The sequence below is a fragment of the Schistocerca gregaria genome, chromosome 2 (genome assembly GCF_023897955.1).
Source record: "Schistocerca gregaria isolate iqSchGreg1 chromosome 2, iqSchGreg1.2, whole genome shotgun sequence".
In the NCBI taxonomy this organism is placed as follows: domain Eukaryota; kingdom Metazoa; phylum Arthropoda; class Insecta; order Orthoptera; family Acrididae; genus Schistocerca; species Schistocerca gregaria.
Window position 1 is genome coordinate 506,798,176 of NC_064921.1, and position 17,304 is coordinate 506,815,479.

Genomic DNA, 17,304 nt, shown 5'->3' on the forward strand with positions numbered 1-17,304 from the left:
TACAACATTCACTACGTAGTGGTCGCTTCGCATCAGCGTTCGCGACTTAGCCTGGCACTACACTGCCGCAACCTGCCGTCTGTCACCACTGTCCCATTCGACGACTGCACACAAGCAGCACACGTGCAGTGCTGTGCACTCATGAGCCGCGTGCAACGTTTGCCTACCCCTGTCTTAGCTGCTAAGACGTGGTGACATGCTGCACCAGGAAATACATAAGAAACAACTGTTTTACAAGAAATTGCATACTAAATTTATTGAGCCTCTGTAGCTTGACATTTTCTTTTCATTACAAGATCAGAAATATCAGGCGTCAAAGTGTTCGCAGCGTTAATGCGGAGGATGGCCTTCATTGTTGCATCCTGAAGAAACGATCGTTCCTTACTTTTAACTCTTTTCATTGCTGAGAAAAGCTGCTCACAACAGTACATTGATCCAAACTGTTGCACATGATCTGCGCAGCATTGTTGTGAAGCTTTGGAAATGTTTTTTGCAGTAATGAACGATACCATCGTGACAAGTCCAACGTGTTGTAGTACCTCTATTTCAACAAAGTTGAATTTTGCAAATCAGTAATCTCCAACTGAAGTGATGATGACAAGTCATCGGGGAAACTGAAAAAGGAGTGCTGAACACCTTAAGTTCCATTTCCAAACTAGTTAGGTCTCGGAATCGTGTTTCAAACAACTTGATGAGCTGCTTTAACTTTGCTTGGTAATCTTCGAAAGTAGTACCTTCAGGTAGTTTTAAAAAAGCAAGATGATTGAAGAACTTTAAATGTCCATTACCCATCTGCCTCTCAAATAAACGTAACTTTTCCATGAACGCTTTGATCTGGTCATGCATGTCAACGATTAGCTGCCCTTTGCCCTGCAATGACAGATTTAAATTATTCAGATGCATAGGTATGTCAGCTAGGAAAGCCAGGTCTGATATCAATTTTATATCTTTCAGACAACGCATTTCTTCCCCTTTCATTTAGAGAAAAAGTGATATTTCCTCACAAATGGCAAAGAAAACATCAAAAAATTTTCAAGAAAATGGTTCAAATGGCTCTGAGCACTATGGGACTTAACATCTGTGGTCATCAGTCGCCTAGAACTTAGAACTAATTAAACCTAACTAACCTAAGGACATCACACACATCCATGCCCGAGGCAGGATTCGAACCTGCGAGCGTAGCGGTCGCTCGGCTCCAGACTGCAGCGCCTAGAACTGCATGGCAACTCCGGCCGGCTAAGAACTTTTCCCCAACTCAGGCAACGAACTGTACTGTGGTAAAGTATATACCCATACTCCGCTTCCATATCTTTCAGGAATCCTTTGAATTGACGAAGATTCATACCGTGACGCCACACAAAATTCACACACTTCACGACATCTTTCATTACGGCACCTGGCTCTACTGTTTCAGCACACAGTGCCTCTTGGTGAATAAAACAATCAAGAGTCAAAATGTCTTTTCCGAATTCGTCCCCGAGTTTATTTTTCAAATGAGAAGCAAAACCTTGTTGACGCCCGATCATTTGTGGTGCACCGTCTGTCGCTACAGAATGGAGCTTATCCCAAGGCAAATTAATATTGTCCACTGATTCACAAACAGCTTCAAAAATGTCACATCCTTTTGTGGTGTAATCGAGTGGTACCACATCCGAGACTTCTTCAGTTACATGCAGCTTCATGTCGACACCACGCACAAAGACTGCAAGCTGAGCACAGTCCGATATGTCGGTACTTTCGTCAAATGCAACAAAGCTCTCCGCCTTTTCCCTGAGCTGTGTCTCTAAATCCGCTGCCATGTCCAGGATTCGACGAGACGTTGTTTGGTTCAACAAGCAAACCCCTTCAATTGCCTGCACCTCCCTTGGAAACAAACATTCTGCAACTGCTACCATGGACGATTTTACGAGGCTTGCCACTCGTCGCAATGATGAGAGCGACCCTGTAGCTTGCTCGAATTGCAGATTCAGTATTGTTTTCTCCGCTCTCATTCACCTGAAAATTATAAACGAATTACAGAACACGAACTATGTTGCATGTTTTGATACCCTCCGTTTTACGAAACCGTTTTTAAACTTAAGTCTTGTGGTATGTCACCCTTAAGGCTGGCTGCCAGTTCTCTGCGTGCAACGCCTTCTACCTGATCGTAGTGCGCTGTGTGAAGACGTATATAATGTCGTCGTATATTGTACCTCTTCGCAGAATTAAATACTTTATAACATACAAGACACTGCGGACGATCATTCCTCTCAATGAATAGAAAGGTATCCTCCAATAGAGGTACAGGGCTCCCGCGGCTAGTCATAGCTGTCATTGAACACGGATTATTGCGTCAGTCGCGGCTGCATGCGGCTAGGGACAGTGAGTTCGCTTTCCACCTCCACGCTGGCTCCGAGCTGCTGCAGTGAGCGCTCCAGAGCGCTCCGGCACCCTGGAGCTCGGTTGGAACAGCCTGCTCTAGATGGTACATGAATAGGTTGGCGTAGGATGGTGTCATGTTGGTACCCTTTGCTGTACCACAGATTTATCTGTATGTGATGCCTTCAAAGGAGAAATAATTGTGAGTGAGGGTGTAGTTGATCATGGTGGCAGGAAGGAAGTTGTAGGCTTGGAATCAGTCATATGTTGGAAAAGATAGGGTACAGTAGAAGCTAGGCTATGGATTGTGGGGATGTTAATGTAGAAGGAGATGGCATTGACAGCAATGAGCAGGGCACAGGATGGTAAAGGAACAGGAACTGTGGAGAGTCAGTGGAAAGAACTGCCGGCATCTTTCAAATAGCAGGGTAGATTACGGGTTTTACAGAAACACGAATGGCAAAGATTAATTGAAGAATATTAAGGAAATATAATTCATCCATGAAAGAAGAGGCTTAAAATATACTTTTAAAGACCAATTCTTGAGTGTTGTTCATCAGTCTAGGATCCTTGGTAGTGTGGATAAATAGAAGAGATACACAAGCTTGGGGAGTACGGATGTAATGTAGACGTTCCTTCCATTAGAATGCAACTCAACACTACACAACTTCATCTGATTGTTTTAAAATTGGTTTTCTACACATATATATTAAATGATAAACAGTTTTTATAAAAAAAATAAGAATTTATTATCTTATGAGTATTTTACAGATGTAAAACTGCTATTGTCTATTAATAGGCAAATTTGTGATATCACAGTTCTTATTTCTTCACAATAACATACATATTTAAACACTGCTTTCATGATGATTGGTTCATCTTTGGCAGTAATATATTATTGACACAACGAAACACACTTGAAAAAAGAGTGTTCTCTAGTTATATTATGATACAATTATTTTAGGCAGAGTCTCACAGATAAGGTTGCCACCCATTATACAGGCGACTTAGGTTCACTGGATCTATAGCTTGCTGAATGAGACGGTTCACTTGACCAGCAATACTACTAGCACTCCCTTCTTCAGTACCATGCAGCTTTTGTCTCAGCCGAAGTAAAGCTCTCTCTGCCATTTTATTCACCTCATTTGAAGTTTCTGTAATGAATTTCAACATACATTAGTAGTAATGAACATCATATTACAAGCATGAAATTCACACACACTCACTCACACACACACACACACACACACACACACACACACACACACACACACGAGAGAGAGAGAGAGAGAGAGAGAGAGAGAGAGAGAGAGAGAGAGAGAGAGAGAGAGAGAGAGAGATACAGTTTACTGGGGGGGAAAACCAATGTTAAAAGGCAAACAATGCACTGGCTGACAATCAGCTGAAAACACTAAGTTGAAGATTCAGTGAACACATGAGTTTATGTGTGTGGAAAAATGTGCCACAATTTGTTTGCCACACATTTGAACGGCAATCATAATGCTCTAGATAAAACTATAATGGGTAGCAAGAACTGAAGGAAAGAAAGCTTTACAACTACATGTACATTTTTAATGATGTACAGTTGAAAAAACACGGTTCACATGGAAAATGAGTAAGTTCCACATCAAGTATTATTGACATGATACAGGTACGACACAAATTGTGGCAACACTTTCGTCTCATTAATGCCTCTGCTGGGTTTGAGTAGAACATACTAACCATACCAGCAAGATGTACTATGCACAACACTGGAAATTAATATCAATTAAACACTATACGTGAAAGTATATGATGTGATCAGCGACTATGAAATATTCAGTGATTTGATTGGCAGCACTAGATGCGGTCTGGAAGATGTGCTAGCGTCAATGTGCAAGTAGTTAATGGTTAAAGCACCTGGTCATCACACACTAAATCATAATTTGATTCCACCATCGGGCTAATATTTTTTTTTATCTCCCATTGTAGAAGATGCCAACACCCTTTCAGTGGTTTCTTCTTGTGTTTTAATGAGTACCGCACTCATGGTTATTACTTTTTTCTTTAGAAAACTGTGGTAGTAGGAGCAAACAAAAGTGAATCGTATAACCCACAAACTTTTCAATAGAATTCATCCAAGTCAGTGCAGAGAGAGAAAATTATTATTTTGAGTAGTAAGTTATTTTATATAAATCAGATTTCTATCAAAATTTTATCTTTTATGAGCACATATTTCAAATGTAGAGGAGAGTAATAAAATAATTACTCAATTCTTTGACAGAAATGAAACAATGATATATTTCTTTAAAAAATTACACACTCAAATGTAATCACCAAGCTCAACAGCAGTTGTTTTGCCCTTTTATTCATGAACACTAATATGCACTTTTACTCTCAATGTCAAAAACAATCAGGTCCAAATTACATTGCTGAAGAGAAAGCTTTGAGCATTCACAGAAGTAGCAGACAGAACAGAAAAGTAGATGCAACAGAAAAAAACTTTATGATAAAATTGAGCAAGAGAGAATAAATGTTTAACAATAAATTAATTAATTTTGGTCTTTAAGTACAATTACTAATGTGTTGGGGCACACAAGTTCAACTATTCAATGTATGGGTTTAAATCCTTTCAGACAATATTTATTAAAATCTCATAGGATATGTATGATGATCTGAAATAGATAAGTAGGTATGAAACTGCACAAATATTCAATGACAGGACAAGTGTAAGAAGTGTAGAATATGGTTTTCCAGTGGAAATTGTAGCTCATTTCTGCAATTTTCAAGGAAAATAGAACACAATAATTTCTGCAGTCTACAGATATGAAACTACAGACACCAGGTGATGGTAAGGCACTATGCTTTGCCTTAGAGCATAATAGAATTTAAGCTGAGAAAATGATTTTGATTTAACTTTTTTTAAAAATTTAATGTCAAGATACTATCATTGCTGAAAACGACTTTAAATTTAGAGGTTATGTGCCTGCCATGGGAGAGTTCGTTGATGTGAGACAGCTGGATTCTGACTAAAGCAAGTAAGTAGTCACATTAGCAAGAAAGTATCAGAACTTACTTCTCTCAATACCCACACCATAAACTGGTGACAGAAGACTGTTACGCAGTTATAAATTGTTGAGAATCCTTGGTTTTAAAGATGTCGAAGTTAAAAGTTTTTTGAGTACATGTGCTTGTAGAGCTTTAATATCTGAAACTGAGTAGCTGTTGCAACATTTTATCCTTATATAATTCACAAAGTATTCTTTCATTTACTATAATGAGCTGTCCTTCAAACTGATAAGCACAACTGTGCAGTTAGGTTTCTAGTGCAAGATGGCTTATTCCTAATATGTGATACCACAGATGTACTTGTATGTGAAAGCACTGCATATTAGGACATGCTACATCATATTTATATAATTTCACCCTGGTAGTTGTGTTCAGATTTATATTTTTACTAACTGGTTTGACAGTTTTGTGAAATTTGTGAAGCTCTCACACCACACCGGTGTTACTTATGTTTTAATGTTTGACTTTTTGAAGAACATTATGTTTTATATTTTAATGTATGACTTGAGCAACTCAGCTCTTAAATCACTGTACATCTTTGACTATATGTTCTTCATGTAATTACCTTACCTTCTGATGAAGTCACCTTTAGAGGGTGACAAAACCTAGTCAAAGTATATAGAAAACCTATGCAACTGGTTAGCAGATTTTTACATATTTTTCAAATTTGTGTATATGGTTGCTGCAAACATCAGCAATGTTCACAGTTGTATCCAATTTGTTGTTGTTTGTCTGTTGCATTTCTGCATTTAAAACAGATCCAGATCTCAGTAATTGGCTTGATCAGATTATTATTAAATTTCCTCAAACCTTTCCTCATTTCTTTCTGAGTGGTCTTAATTAAAAGTTGTGTATTCTGCTTATCTATGTCACTTATCCTCAATGAGCTGAATGGTAGTAACTTAAAGTTGGCTGTTTTTGTTAGATTTATGGACTGGGAACTCGTTTGCTGCAAATTGAATGCCTGCTCTAATTTTTCACAGCATTTGTTTAATTCCAAGGACTTCAGATCATTTGATGGATCAAGTTTCAGAGATAACATCTACTGAAATCTATTGAATGTAGGCACATCTGTGCAGTACTGTTTCTTGTTAGTGTGGATTAAGTCTATTTCATCTTCAAGGGGCAAAATGTGTAGTATATTGGGTGTTTCTTCTGTGGATTGTCAAGTGTACTTTCCCTGGTATGTCAGTAGATATTTACAATTTCGCTTTTGCAACGTGTAGCTGGAATCATCCCAAAAAAATTCTGCTCATACATTCCACATACGATGTCCAGTGTCAATAGCAAGTATCAGTTTGTTTCCCATTACAAGCAAACTGATATTAAATCATAATTTTATGTTTCCATTTGACAGAACTGTTCCAAATTAGACTAATGCATTATTTATTTTATCGATATGTATTAACCCTTGAGTGTGAAAAACACAATTACAATTGTTTTGGAACATACCAGTCTTGTTTTGCAATGGCAAAACCGTATCTATTTCTTCATTATTGCTTCAGCTAACAAGGTGATAAATTGGGTTGTCATACATTTAGATGAGCAACAGTAATATAAAATAAACATTGAGCTAGGTCAGAAACAAATTATGATATGTGCAAGAAAATGACACACACCACAAGCTAGCGGCACAAACCCAAAATAATGCAACTGAATATTTGGCTGGTCGGGCTCTGATGAAATTGCACTGTTTAATGTTTCTAGTGGGTAATTACTGTGGGATAACATCTGTCCATGGCAAAAGTGTGTTATAATGGAACTTTATCTGTACACAGTGCACTGCATGCTCACTCGTGTTATGAAAATCAGTGCACCCTGTCGCTTGTTACCAGAACGTCAGCAGCAACAGATGATTGGGTTTGCATGGCAGTAGCAGTAACAGCAAGCCAGGGTGGTGCTGTTGCTGCTGAAGTGCCAAATATTCTTCGGGCTCGCCTCCCCTCCTCCTCCCGTTAATACACATTGAAAAAAAAAGCAAGTAATGCACTAGACTAACTTAGGACCACTCTACTGAGTACACAAGTAAAATTCCACTTTAAAAATCATTAACTGACAGTTCCCATTGACAATGGGCATCATATGTGAGACATGACGAGCAAGATTTGTGTGATCTGACACTAGCTACAAGCTGCAAAAACCAGATTGCAAACATTTGCCAAAACCCCAGAGAAAATGCGCTTTATGACTCTTAGGAGTGAGACCCTTTATAAGTGACACATATGTGTCTACTGACAGTACTAAACATTTCACCTTTTGATGGTAAGTAATGGCCATCAATTTCATTTCATAATTTATTAGTTTTCTTGACTGAATTTTCATTTGATATAATTTTTTATATTTTTTTTAAAACTGGGTGTACAATTACAAGTCAAACCATTTATATTTGGCTGTGACCGTCCACTTATTTTGTTGTTTTATGTTTCCTAAGTTTATCTATATTTTTATCAATCCCTGAACTTTTTCTGCTTAAAACTTCTGTATTTCATTCTTTGAAGGCATTTTTCTTCTTCAAAAGCTTCAATATCACTGTTCAGACATTTTTGTGTGAGGTTGTCAGAAAAACAGTAAAGACGCAAACTGGGTCAGAACAGAAAGAGAAAGGCGAAGGGAGCAAGGGTAAAAAAAAAAAAAAAAAAAAAAAAAAAACAACCCCTCTCAATTTCTTGTGTCTCATAATGGTTTAGTCCAAACAGACACATATCTCACTTTGTACAATGCCTATTCACCATCAAGTGAGGCACAGGTTGACTGTACTTTGTCCTACATGAAACAGTACTGAAAAAACATAAGTTAATAATAAGACTCTCATCATATCACAACCACTCGTATTAAGGAAGTGAGCCATATAAAATGATGCTTATCTACTCTGAAATACTTTGGAAACAAAATCATTGGTGTTTGAAACATCAGTATAAGAGTTATTACAAAGAACAAAAATAGCAGAAGATTGGTACAATACATTTTATGGGAAGTTCAATGAGTATAATGTCCAAAATTTGTTACAGTGTGTTATTGTTGCATGCATCAACAGTTAATCCTGGATGATATCACGACATAAAATGCACATTATTTGACATTATTCCTGCAAGCCATCAACATCTGTCTATCGTAAATAGTGGCACGATATCAGGAAAGGGTACTGTTTGCTGTCAGAGGTTCAGATAAGCAAGTCACAAGCTCTTTGTGAGCATGGCTGCACCTGTCCATACACTTGCTGAGCAAAGAGCTCAAGCTCCTATCAGTTAATCAGATATGCATTAGTTATTGTTCAGTTAGAAAGGGTAGAAGTCATAGAGAAACAAAGGAGAATGGCAAGTAACTATGTGGCATAACCACAGCATGAATGGTAAAAGTGTCTGAAACTAGTTACTTGTAAAATCCTGTGAGATAGACTGATTAAAAAAATGACTGTTTGATTCACATGTACTGGTGTCTCAAAAAATAGTGTGTGACAAAATTATGCCCTGAGGGCAGATATTGACTCGCCTTAATGGTTGTACAGTTTCTAGACAGAATATCTCAATACGAATCAATCCTACTGTTTTCAGTTAAACACAATAATGATGATAATTTTCTTCATTTTATGGAAGAGCTCCTTCAAACTCCTGCCATAAGTACTTTGTAGTTTACATAGAAGAGTAATGTGGACATACTGAGAAACAAAACTGGAACAAGGACACACTGAGGAAGACATCACGTACTGCAATATATGAAGTGGTTTATAGCATAATAGTGTCAGTCAGATTTTGATGAAAATGAGTTAAGTTCTATGTTATATAACGGAAACCGCACTCTTTTGTTTGCCACAGTGATGTATGTCATTGTATGCACAATATCATTACAGATGGCACCACAAGGTTTACTGCAAAATGGTTTGTATGATACATGTTATGGCAAAGTGAGGTAAGTCTGAATGCTCTGCGATACCATGAAACAAAATCAGATTTTCTGTTTACATGTTGTAGCAAAGTAAAGCAAGGCTGACTTGCACCACATTGCCATGAAACAGAATTATATTTTCTGTTCCACCATCTGGTGATTTTCATTTCTGCATTATTATAAGTATTACTTTGGAGGAAATTTTGTTTTATGTATTTTTGTGTTAATTTGAACTGAAATTCGTGCAATTTATACACAATTATGATGATAATACTAATATAACTTAATTATGCTCAAGAATTATTAATACAAAGTGAAATACATGGGATTTACCATAATTATAGTGATAATATAAATATTACTGCACTTAATTTATGCTTCAGTATTAACACTATCCCTTACTAGACTCAATATCCATATACATACATAGGCTTCTCTGTACAATGTTTCATAAATATTCAAGTTCTCAAAATGAGCAAACATGACTTTGATCATTATGCCACAAACCCCTTCACATATGTGATTGTACTCGGAGAAATACTGTGTGTGAAAAATTATGTCAGATTCTTACCTTCCCCAGCATCAGTTTCATCTCCCAGTGATCCTGAATTGGACTGTAGATTGTAGGCTTTCTTCGGTGTTACTGACCATGAGTACAATGGGTCATACAGTAAAACCTCCAGTATTGTTAATATAGTTTCTTGATTTTGACGCAGCACGGACATTGTTTTTTCACAACATCTGCAATAGATAAGATGAAAAAACAGATTAGATAGTTGTAAGCAGCAAAAACAGAGGATTAACCAAGGGTTACACTTTTTCTACTAAATGTTACCTCCTGAAAACGCCTTCAACTCCAGATGCCCCCATTCCATCAACAATATCTCTAGTAAGCCGAAAAGGTACAGTTTCTGGTGTTGGCAGTATGCGTCCCATTTCAAAAGCAATACCTGAAGAGTATGAAAGACGCATGAGTAGTAAGTGACACAACATCCAAAGCTAAAGTTACACACACATAAACAAGAGGAAGGATAAACTTCCAAGGAAATAAGTGTAAAACAGCAATAATAATCAACTTTTGTATGTCAGACTGTTCAAAACAGCAATAATAATCAACTTTTGTATGTCAGACTGTTCAAAAGAGCAATAATAATCAACTTTTGTATGTCAGACTGTTAAAGAATGGCTTTGAAAGCACAATACAAATTTTGAAATGAGTAAATACAATCACTCACTAATTAAAAAACAAACTGAACAAAAACAAATACAAACACACACACACACACACACACACACACACACACACACACACACACACACACACACACACACGAAAGTTCCAACACTGAGCTACAATATTGAAGTTCTTGCATATAGTCCTGTTCATTTTATTATTTATCTTTAAACAGACAATAAGTAATTGTAGTGCATTACTTCACACTGTTTGTGACACAGAAGTGAAAAAAGAAATCAGATGAAATTATGCATATAGCTCTTTTAGCACATTGCGACTGGTGGATGAGGGGATCTTTCACTTGATTGACATGGGAATCACTAACCCATTCCAGGTTCATCAGGAGATGAGGAATATAGACAAAATAAAGTGCACCCTTGCCAGTTTCTCGTAAAGTTAGGCAATTCTCTTGTGATACACAGCAATGCACATTTAAAAAAAAAATGATGTTTCTTCTCATCTTGCATTGGAGCAGACACAGATTCCACCTGCTTGGAAAAAATCAGCCAATAAGTGTCAGCAATTTACTTGCTGATATCAGTTATAGCCAGATGGGGAAAAAAAGAGTGCAAAACACGAGCTATTTTGGTGGTGTCGTTACTGTAATATTGCTCTTCATACATCTGAGTGTTAGAATGGTACAATCCCCACCCCCCCTCCACCCCAGAATAAAAACAAACAGAGCTAAGCAACAGTATTCTGTATATCTGATTTTTATAATATATTCTAAAATATTCTTATGAATAGTCATACCAGGTTTTATTGTTTGATATAAGAATTTGTTCAAATTTATTTAATTAATAAAAGCTATTACTTTTTAAATATGTGATAAAATAGGTAGCACAACTGCCCAACTATGTGTTTGATGTCAGTTTTGAATGCATTAAAATGTACCTGCTTTTCCAACTAAGTTATTTACATACAAATTTATATTCCACAGGGGAAATATTGGAGGTAAGAAATATTCATCTTTGTGCATATGAAGACCTCTTGTACTACAGACATTGTAACACTAAGACATGTCTGCAAACCAAAATTGTGCACAATCTCCTAAACTACAGAAGCAGTAACATATAAGGAATCTTTTTTAATCTTTCTCTATATTTGTGAACCAATATTCCCACATTTGTTGGCAGGTTCTTAAGGATTTCATACTAAACTTTGAAATACTTTTTGTGTTTTAGATAGAAGGCGCCATTTATATGAAAAATTTGGTACACATAACTGTTCATAATGTCCTTTTATTATTGGTGACAAATGTCACTAAACAGTGAGGGTACAGCAATGAGTGGATGAAAATATTCTGAGGTCTTTGAAAGAGGGCTTAGTATGATGATGGTACTTTTACTTACTGGTCACTTTTACAGAATTAATGCTTTATCAAGCTTCAGTAACATAAACAAAACAGTTTGCAGGTCAGCATAAAAGAGACTTCTGTGTAAGAAATATGCAACAAGTATATCAAAATTTCACTTCATTTGCACCTCAAAACTGAAAACCTAATTAAGGGAGTACCAGCCAGAGAGGTGACTATTACTATTAACATCTTTGCTATGTATATAACTATTATTATTCTTCTGCGTATAACAGATTTTGCAAGATTTAGAAGTAAAATTTTCTTTCTGGTCCAGTATCACTATCTTGAGTTATCTGGTATGGTCAAACTTAAGATCTGGAACGAAATACTTGTCAGCAGAAAACTGTACAATTTGGTGGGCCTTTAATGTCTTTCATCTATAATTTTTGTGGCTCATGAAAAAACCAAACACTGACAGTATAACTTAACGTAGGAGACAGACTCAAGAAGAAGCAATCCATATTTATTACATATGTGTTTTTAGAAAATGCTTTTGACAATGTTGACTGGAAAACTTTTTGAAATCATGAGTAAACTACAGGGAGCAAAATGTCATCTACAATTTGAAGAGAATGCAATTGGGCATCAACAGGAAGCAGTAGCAGAAGGTGACTGGCCTATCTGCCATGTTCTTCAATCTGCACAGAGAGGCAAATGGTAGACGTAACTACAATATTCCTCTGTTTAGACTCAGGCAAGCAAGTAGCTGCAAATCCACACTGTCCCAGAAAATAATGTTCATTTTTGCTAAACAGTCAAGCATCAGTTCAGGCAAGAGAAAAAGAACAATTGAAAAACCATCTTCAAATAATGAACACTGAAATGGTGTCTACACTATGGATATTATGCTCTTACCAACACAGTACACAAAATGGCACTTATAATGCTGACCAGAGTCTCATCAATCTCTTCAGCAATTTGGCCTGACGAGCCAGACTTCAATTCTGTAGCCAAAATACCATTCCGTAAAGAAGGATTTTATAAGAATAGGGAAAGGATCCTTGAAACACCATTCAAGTACATGTTGCATGATGATGTACTACCAATTGGTACTCTAATATCTGTCCGTTCATTGGCCAGCCCTGTTTCTGGAACTATGTTCATGTCCTGCAAGTTGCCTGCCCTTGGCCCACAGCAGCTCCTCCCTTCAAAGATTGTTTACACACCTTGCTAATACATCACATGTCTGGGTCCCAGACTGATTACAATAAATCTGTCCACATGCTAAATTCTAGCAAACACCACTAAGGACACCATCATCATTCACAGGTGATGCACGTAGTAGTAATAGTGATGCTGCTATCGAGGGAACCAACCATGACAAGCCTGTGGATATTTCTACACCTGCTTTCTACTTAAGTCGTGGCTCAACCTGCAGCAGGCAATTGCAGTTGCAGGTGCATGTCAGCTCTTCGCTAAGATCCAGGCCACGTACGGCAGTGTCACTCATCTGTTGGAGCATTCCTGCCGAGTCTACTCTGTATCACTTAGCAGATACTAGCAATCTTCCTCGCACTCAGTGCTTCCACTTGGCTAGTGTGACTATTGGACAGAAGTTTCTAAGGACTTTGGTTGGTACTCACCTCCCATCAAGAATTATTGATACAGTTGTTGTTGTCTTATGTGAAACTTAACTTTTCTGTGTAGTAATGCTCAATAAAAGTGTGTTGCCAGACTACCTGGGGAACTGTCAACCTCAAATCATGTGTGCAGTTAAAACAACAGATACAAATGATGGCAATGCGGATAGTTCAGCCCCAGAGTGATTGCATCTTGTCCGCAACAAAAGATGGTGATGAGGATAAACATTCACTTGCTCCAGCACCAGCTTCAGGTTTGTGTCGTGGATTTCATCCTCCACCTTTCCCAGCCTCGCCAGCTCCCTCTAGTACCACTGAAATCATTCCCTCATGTCTTAACAGATGTCCTAGCCTCCTGTCCTGTCAGTGTTTTCCACATATTCCTTTCCTCTCCAATTCTGTGCAGAACCTCCTCGCTCATTACCTCATCAATCCACCTAATGTTCAACATTCTTTTGTAGCACCACATCTCAGATTCTTCAATTTTCTTTTGTTCCGGTTTTCCTACAGTCCATGTTTCACTACCACACAATGCTGTGCCCCTGGTGTACATTCTCACAAATATCTTCCTCAGATTAAGGCCTATGTTTGACTATAGTAGACCTCTCTTGGCCAGGAATGCCCTTTTTTCCATTGCTTGTTTGCTCTTCATGTCCTCCTCACTCCGTCTGTCTCTGGTTATTTTACTGCCTAGGTAGCAGAATTGCACTACTTTATATACTTCCTGACCATCATCCTGCTGTTAAATTTCTCACTGTTCTCATTTCTGGTACTTCTCATTACTTTTGTCTTTCTTTGATTTACTCTAATCCATATTCCGTGCTCATTAGATGGTTCATTCCATTTAGCAGATCATGTAATTCTTCTTCACTTTCACTCAGGATAGCAGTGTCACCAGCGACTTGTATCACTGACATCCTTTCACCTTGAATTTTAATTCCATTCCTGAACATTTACTTTCATCATTGCTTCTTCCATGCACAGACTGAACAGTAGGGGAGAAAGACTACATCCCTTTCTTACATCCTTTTTAATCTGAGCACTTTATTCTTGGCCGTCCACTCTTATTATTTCCTCTTGGCTTTTGTACATTTTGTGTATTATCTGCCTCTCCCTATAGCTCACCCCTATTTTTCTCAGAATTTCGAACATCTTGCACAATTTTACATTGTCGAACGCTTTTTTCAGGTTGACATCCTATGAACGAGTCTTGATTTTTCTTTAATCTTGCTTCCATTATGAACTGCAATGCCAGAAATGCCTTTCATGCCTTTACCTTTTCTAAAGACAAACTGATCGTCATCTAGCATATCTTCAATTTTCTTTTTCATTCTTCTGTATATTATTCTTGTCAGCAACTTGTATGCATGAGCTGTTAAGCTGACTGTACGATAATTCTCACATTTGTCAGCTCTTGCACTTTTCGCAATTGTGTGGATGATATTTTTCCAAAAGTCGGATGGTGTCACCAGACACACGCATTCTTCACACCAACATGAATAGCCGTTTTGTTGCCACTTCCCCCCAATGATTTTCGAAATTCTGATGGAATGTTATCAATCCCTTCTGCCTTATTTAATCTTAAGTCCTCCAAAGCTGTCTAAACTTGAGCCCTCCCTTCATCACTACTATACTGTGATCTGAGTCTGTATCAGCTCCTGTGTATGCCTTATATGCCTTACAATCCAGTGTCTAATTTTGGAATCTCTGTCTGACCATGATGTGATCTAACTGAAATCTTCCCGTATACTCGGCCTTTTCCAAGTTTATCTGTGCTCCTCTTGTGATTTTTGAACAGAGTATTTGCTATTACTAGCTGAAATTTATTACAGAACTAAGTTAGTCTTCCTCCTCTCCCTTTCCTTGTCCCAAGCCCATATTCTCCTGTAAGCTTTTCTTCTGCTCCTTCCCCAACTACTGCATTCCGGTCTCCCATGACTATTAGATTTTCATATCCCTTTACATACTATATTATCCTTTCAATATACTCATACACTTTCTTTATTTCTTTATCTCTTTATCTTCAGGTGCGAGGTTGGCATGTATACCTGAACTATAGATGTTGGTGTTGGTGTTCATTCTGATAAGAACAACCCTACCACTATACAGTTCACAGTAACACTCTTTGCCCTACTTTCCTTTTCATAAAGAATCCAACTCTGGTTATACCATTTTCTGCTGCTGTTGATATTACCCTATATTCATCTGACCATAAATCCTTGTCTACTTTCCATTTCACTTCACTGACCCCTATTATCTCTAGATTGAGCTTATGCATTTCCCTTTTCAGATTTTTTAGTTTCCCTACTACATTCTAGCTCCTGACATTCCATGGCCCGACTTGTAGAATGTTATCCTTTTGCTGATTATTCAGTCTTTTTCTGAAGGTCACCTCCCGCTTGGAAGTTCCCTCCAGGAGATCCAAATGGAGGACTATTCCAGAATCTTTTGCCAATGGAGAGATCATCATGACACTTTTTCAATTACAGGCCACATTTACTGGGGATAAACATTAGTTGTGTTTAATACAACGGTTTCCATTGTCTTCGGTAGCCCCATGGCGTTGATCATTGCTGATTCTTCTGCCTTTAGGGGCAGCTTCCCAAACCTAGGACAAGAGAGTGCAATGAACCTCTGTCCACTCCTCCACTCTTTTTTTACGAGGCCATTGGCAGAATGAGGGTGACTTCTTTATGCTGGAAGTCTTTGCCAGCCAATGCTGATTATTAGTCAAAATTTAAGCAGTGGTGGGTTTCAAACACGGGACCGAGGACTTTTGATTGCTAATCAAAGATGCTGCCCCTAGACCATGGGTATTTACCAAGGTAGGGTACCAGCAGCGTTTCCCAGTGTAGTCATTTGGCATAACAGCACTCAGACCTGGCTCCTGCCATGTCCCATCTGGCTGTTGCCATCTGGCTCAGCCCAGTACTGCCTCGCCCCTTTCAAGAAGATGCAGCCACGATTGGGCGTTCTCGAAAGTGTGGCGCAACACCTCGTGGCTCCTTCTTCTTCTTCTTCTGGACTTGCTTTTGTTGACTCCCTAGATGCTTTTTCATTTTTTTGATCATGTAGTGTATATATTACCCATGCTCCTATGCACAATGTCTCTCAGGTCATTGATGGCAGTTTTTCTTTTACATCATTTTCCATGTTACCTCAAGAATCTTTTTTCACTACTCATCTTTTTCATTAGAGTGCTCTAAAGCATGCTGTATCATGCACCATCTGGGTGCCTCGCATGCTCAGTTGGATGCTTAAGTCTGTGTGGTTTTCACATTTCACGACTTTTCAGCTGTCTTTGTTCTCCGTGCGTATAGTGCTTCCACCACTCAGCCCTATCTCCACCCTCCAAGAATGTCCTTTCCTCTTACCTACTGTCTTCATGCATTTTATTTTCCAGTGACTACTGCCCCACATGCTTCATGGCTGTGGCATCGTCGTGTTTCTGGCAGCTGCATCAGCTGAGCCCTGTCTCCCTGTGCCACCTATGCCTGCTGATACCATGACATCCCATTGCATGTTGCATCAGTGGTTGAACTAGTTGAGTCCGGTTTACCAGAGCTGCTGGTTTCGAACTTCCATTTCAGCGTGACGCAAGCAGCCGCATTGGCTGAGCTCTGTCTCCCAGTGCTACCAGCACCCTGAAAACCACCATACTGCCGCCATGGCAGCTGCCTGTCTCTAAGTGCCACGAGTGACTAGTGCGCCATTGCACTCGCAGCTACATTGGTTGAACTCTTGTCTCCCAATGCTGTCTGCATCTTGTCTATGCTGCCACATCTGTCAAGCAGTCTACAACGGTCTGTGCCTTCACTGCCAAAATTCTCCTACTCTTCTTTTCG

At 38.4% G+C, this 17,304-nt stretch overlaps 1 protein-coding gene across 3 annotated transcripts in view; it reads right to left on the reverse strand.

The window, feature by feature from the left end:
• Nucleotides 1-3,082: 3,082 nt before the first annotated feature.
• Nucleotides 3,083-17,304, reverse strand: part of LOC126328921 (serine-protein kinase ATM) — a 458,551-nt gene continuing 444,329 nt past the window's right edge. For 2 of the 3 annotated variants that reach the window (XM_049996081.1, XM_049996080.1), the window contains 3 exons: nt 10,124-10,238; nt 9,860-10,029; nt 3,089-3,512 (listed from right to left, as the gene is read on the reverse strand). In XM_049996081.1, coding sequence (XP_049852038.1) covers nt 3,331-3,512; nt 9,860-10,029; nt 10,124-10,238 — 467 coding nt within the window. In that variant the 3' untranslated portion in view covers nt 3,089-3,330. Of the gene's footprint in view, nt 3,513-9,859; nt 10,030-10,123; nt 10,239-17,304 lie in introns of all 3 variants that reach the window. The other variant, XM_049996079.1, reaches the window with a different exon arrangement.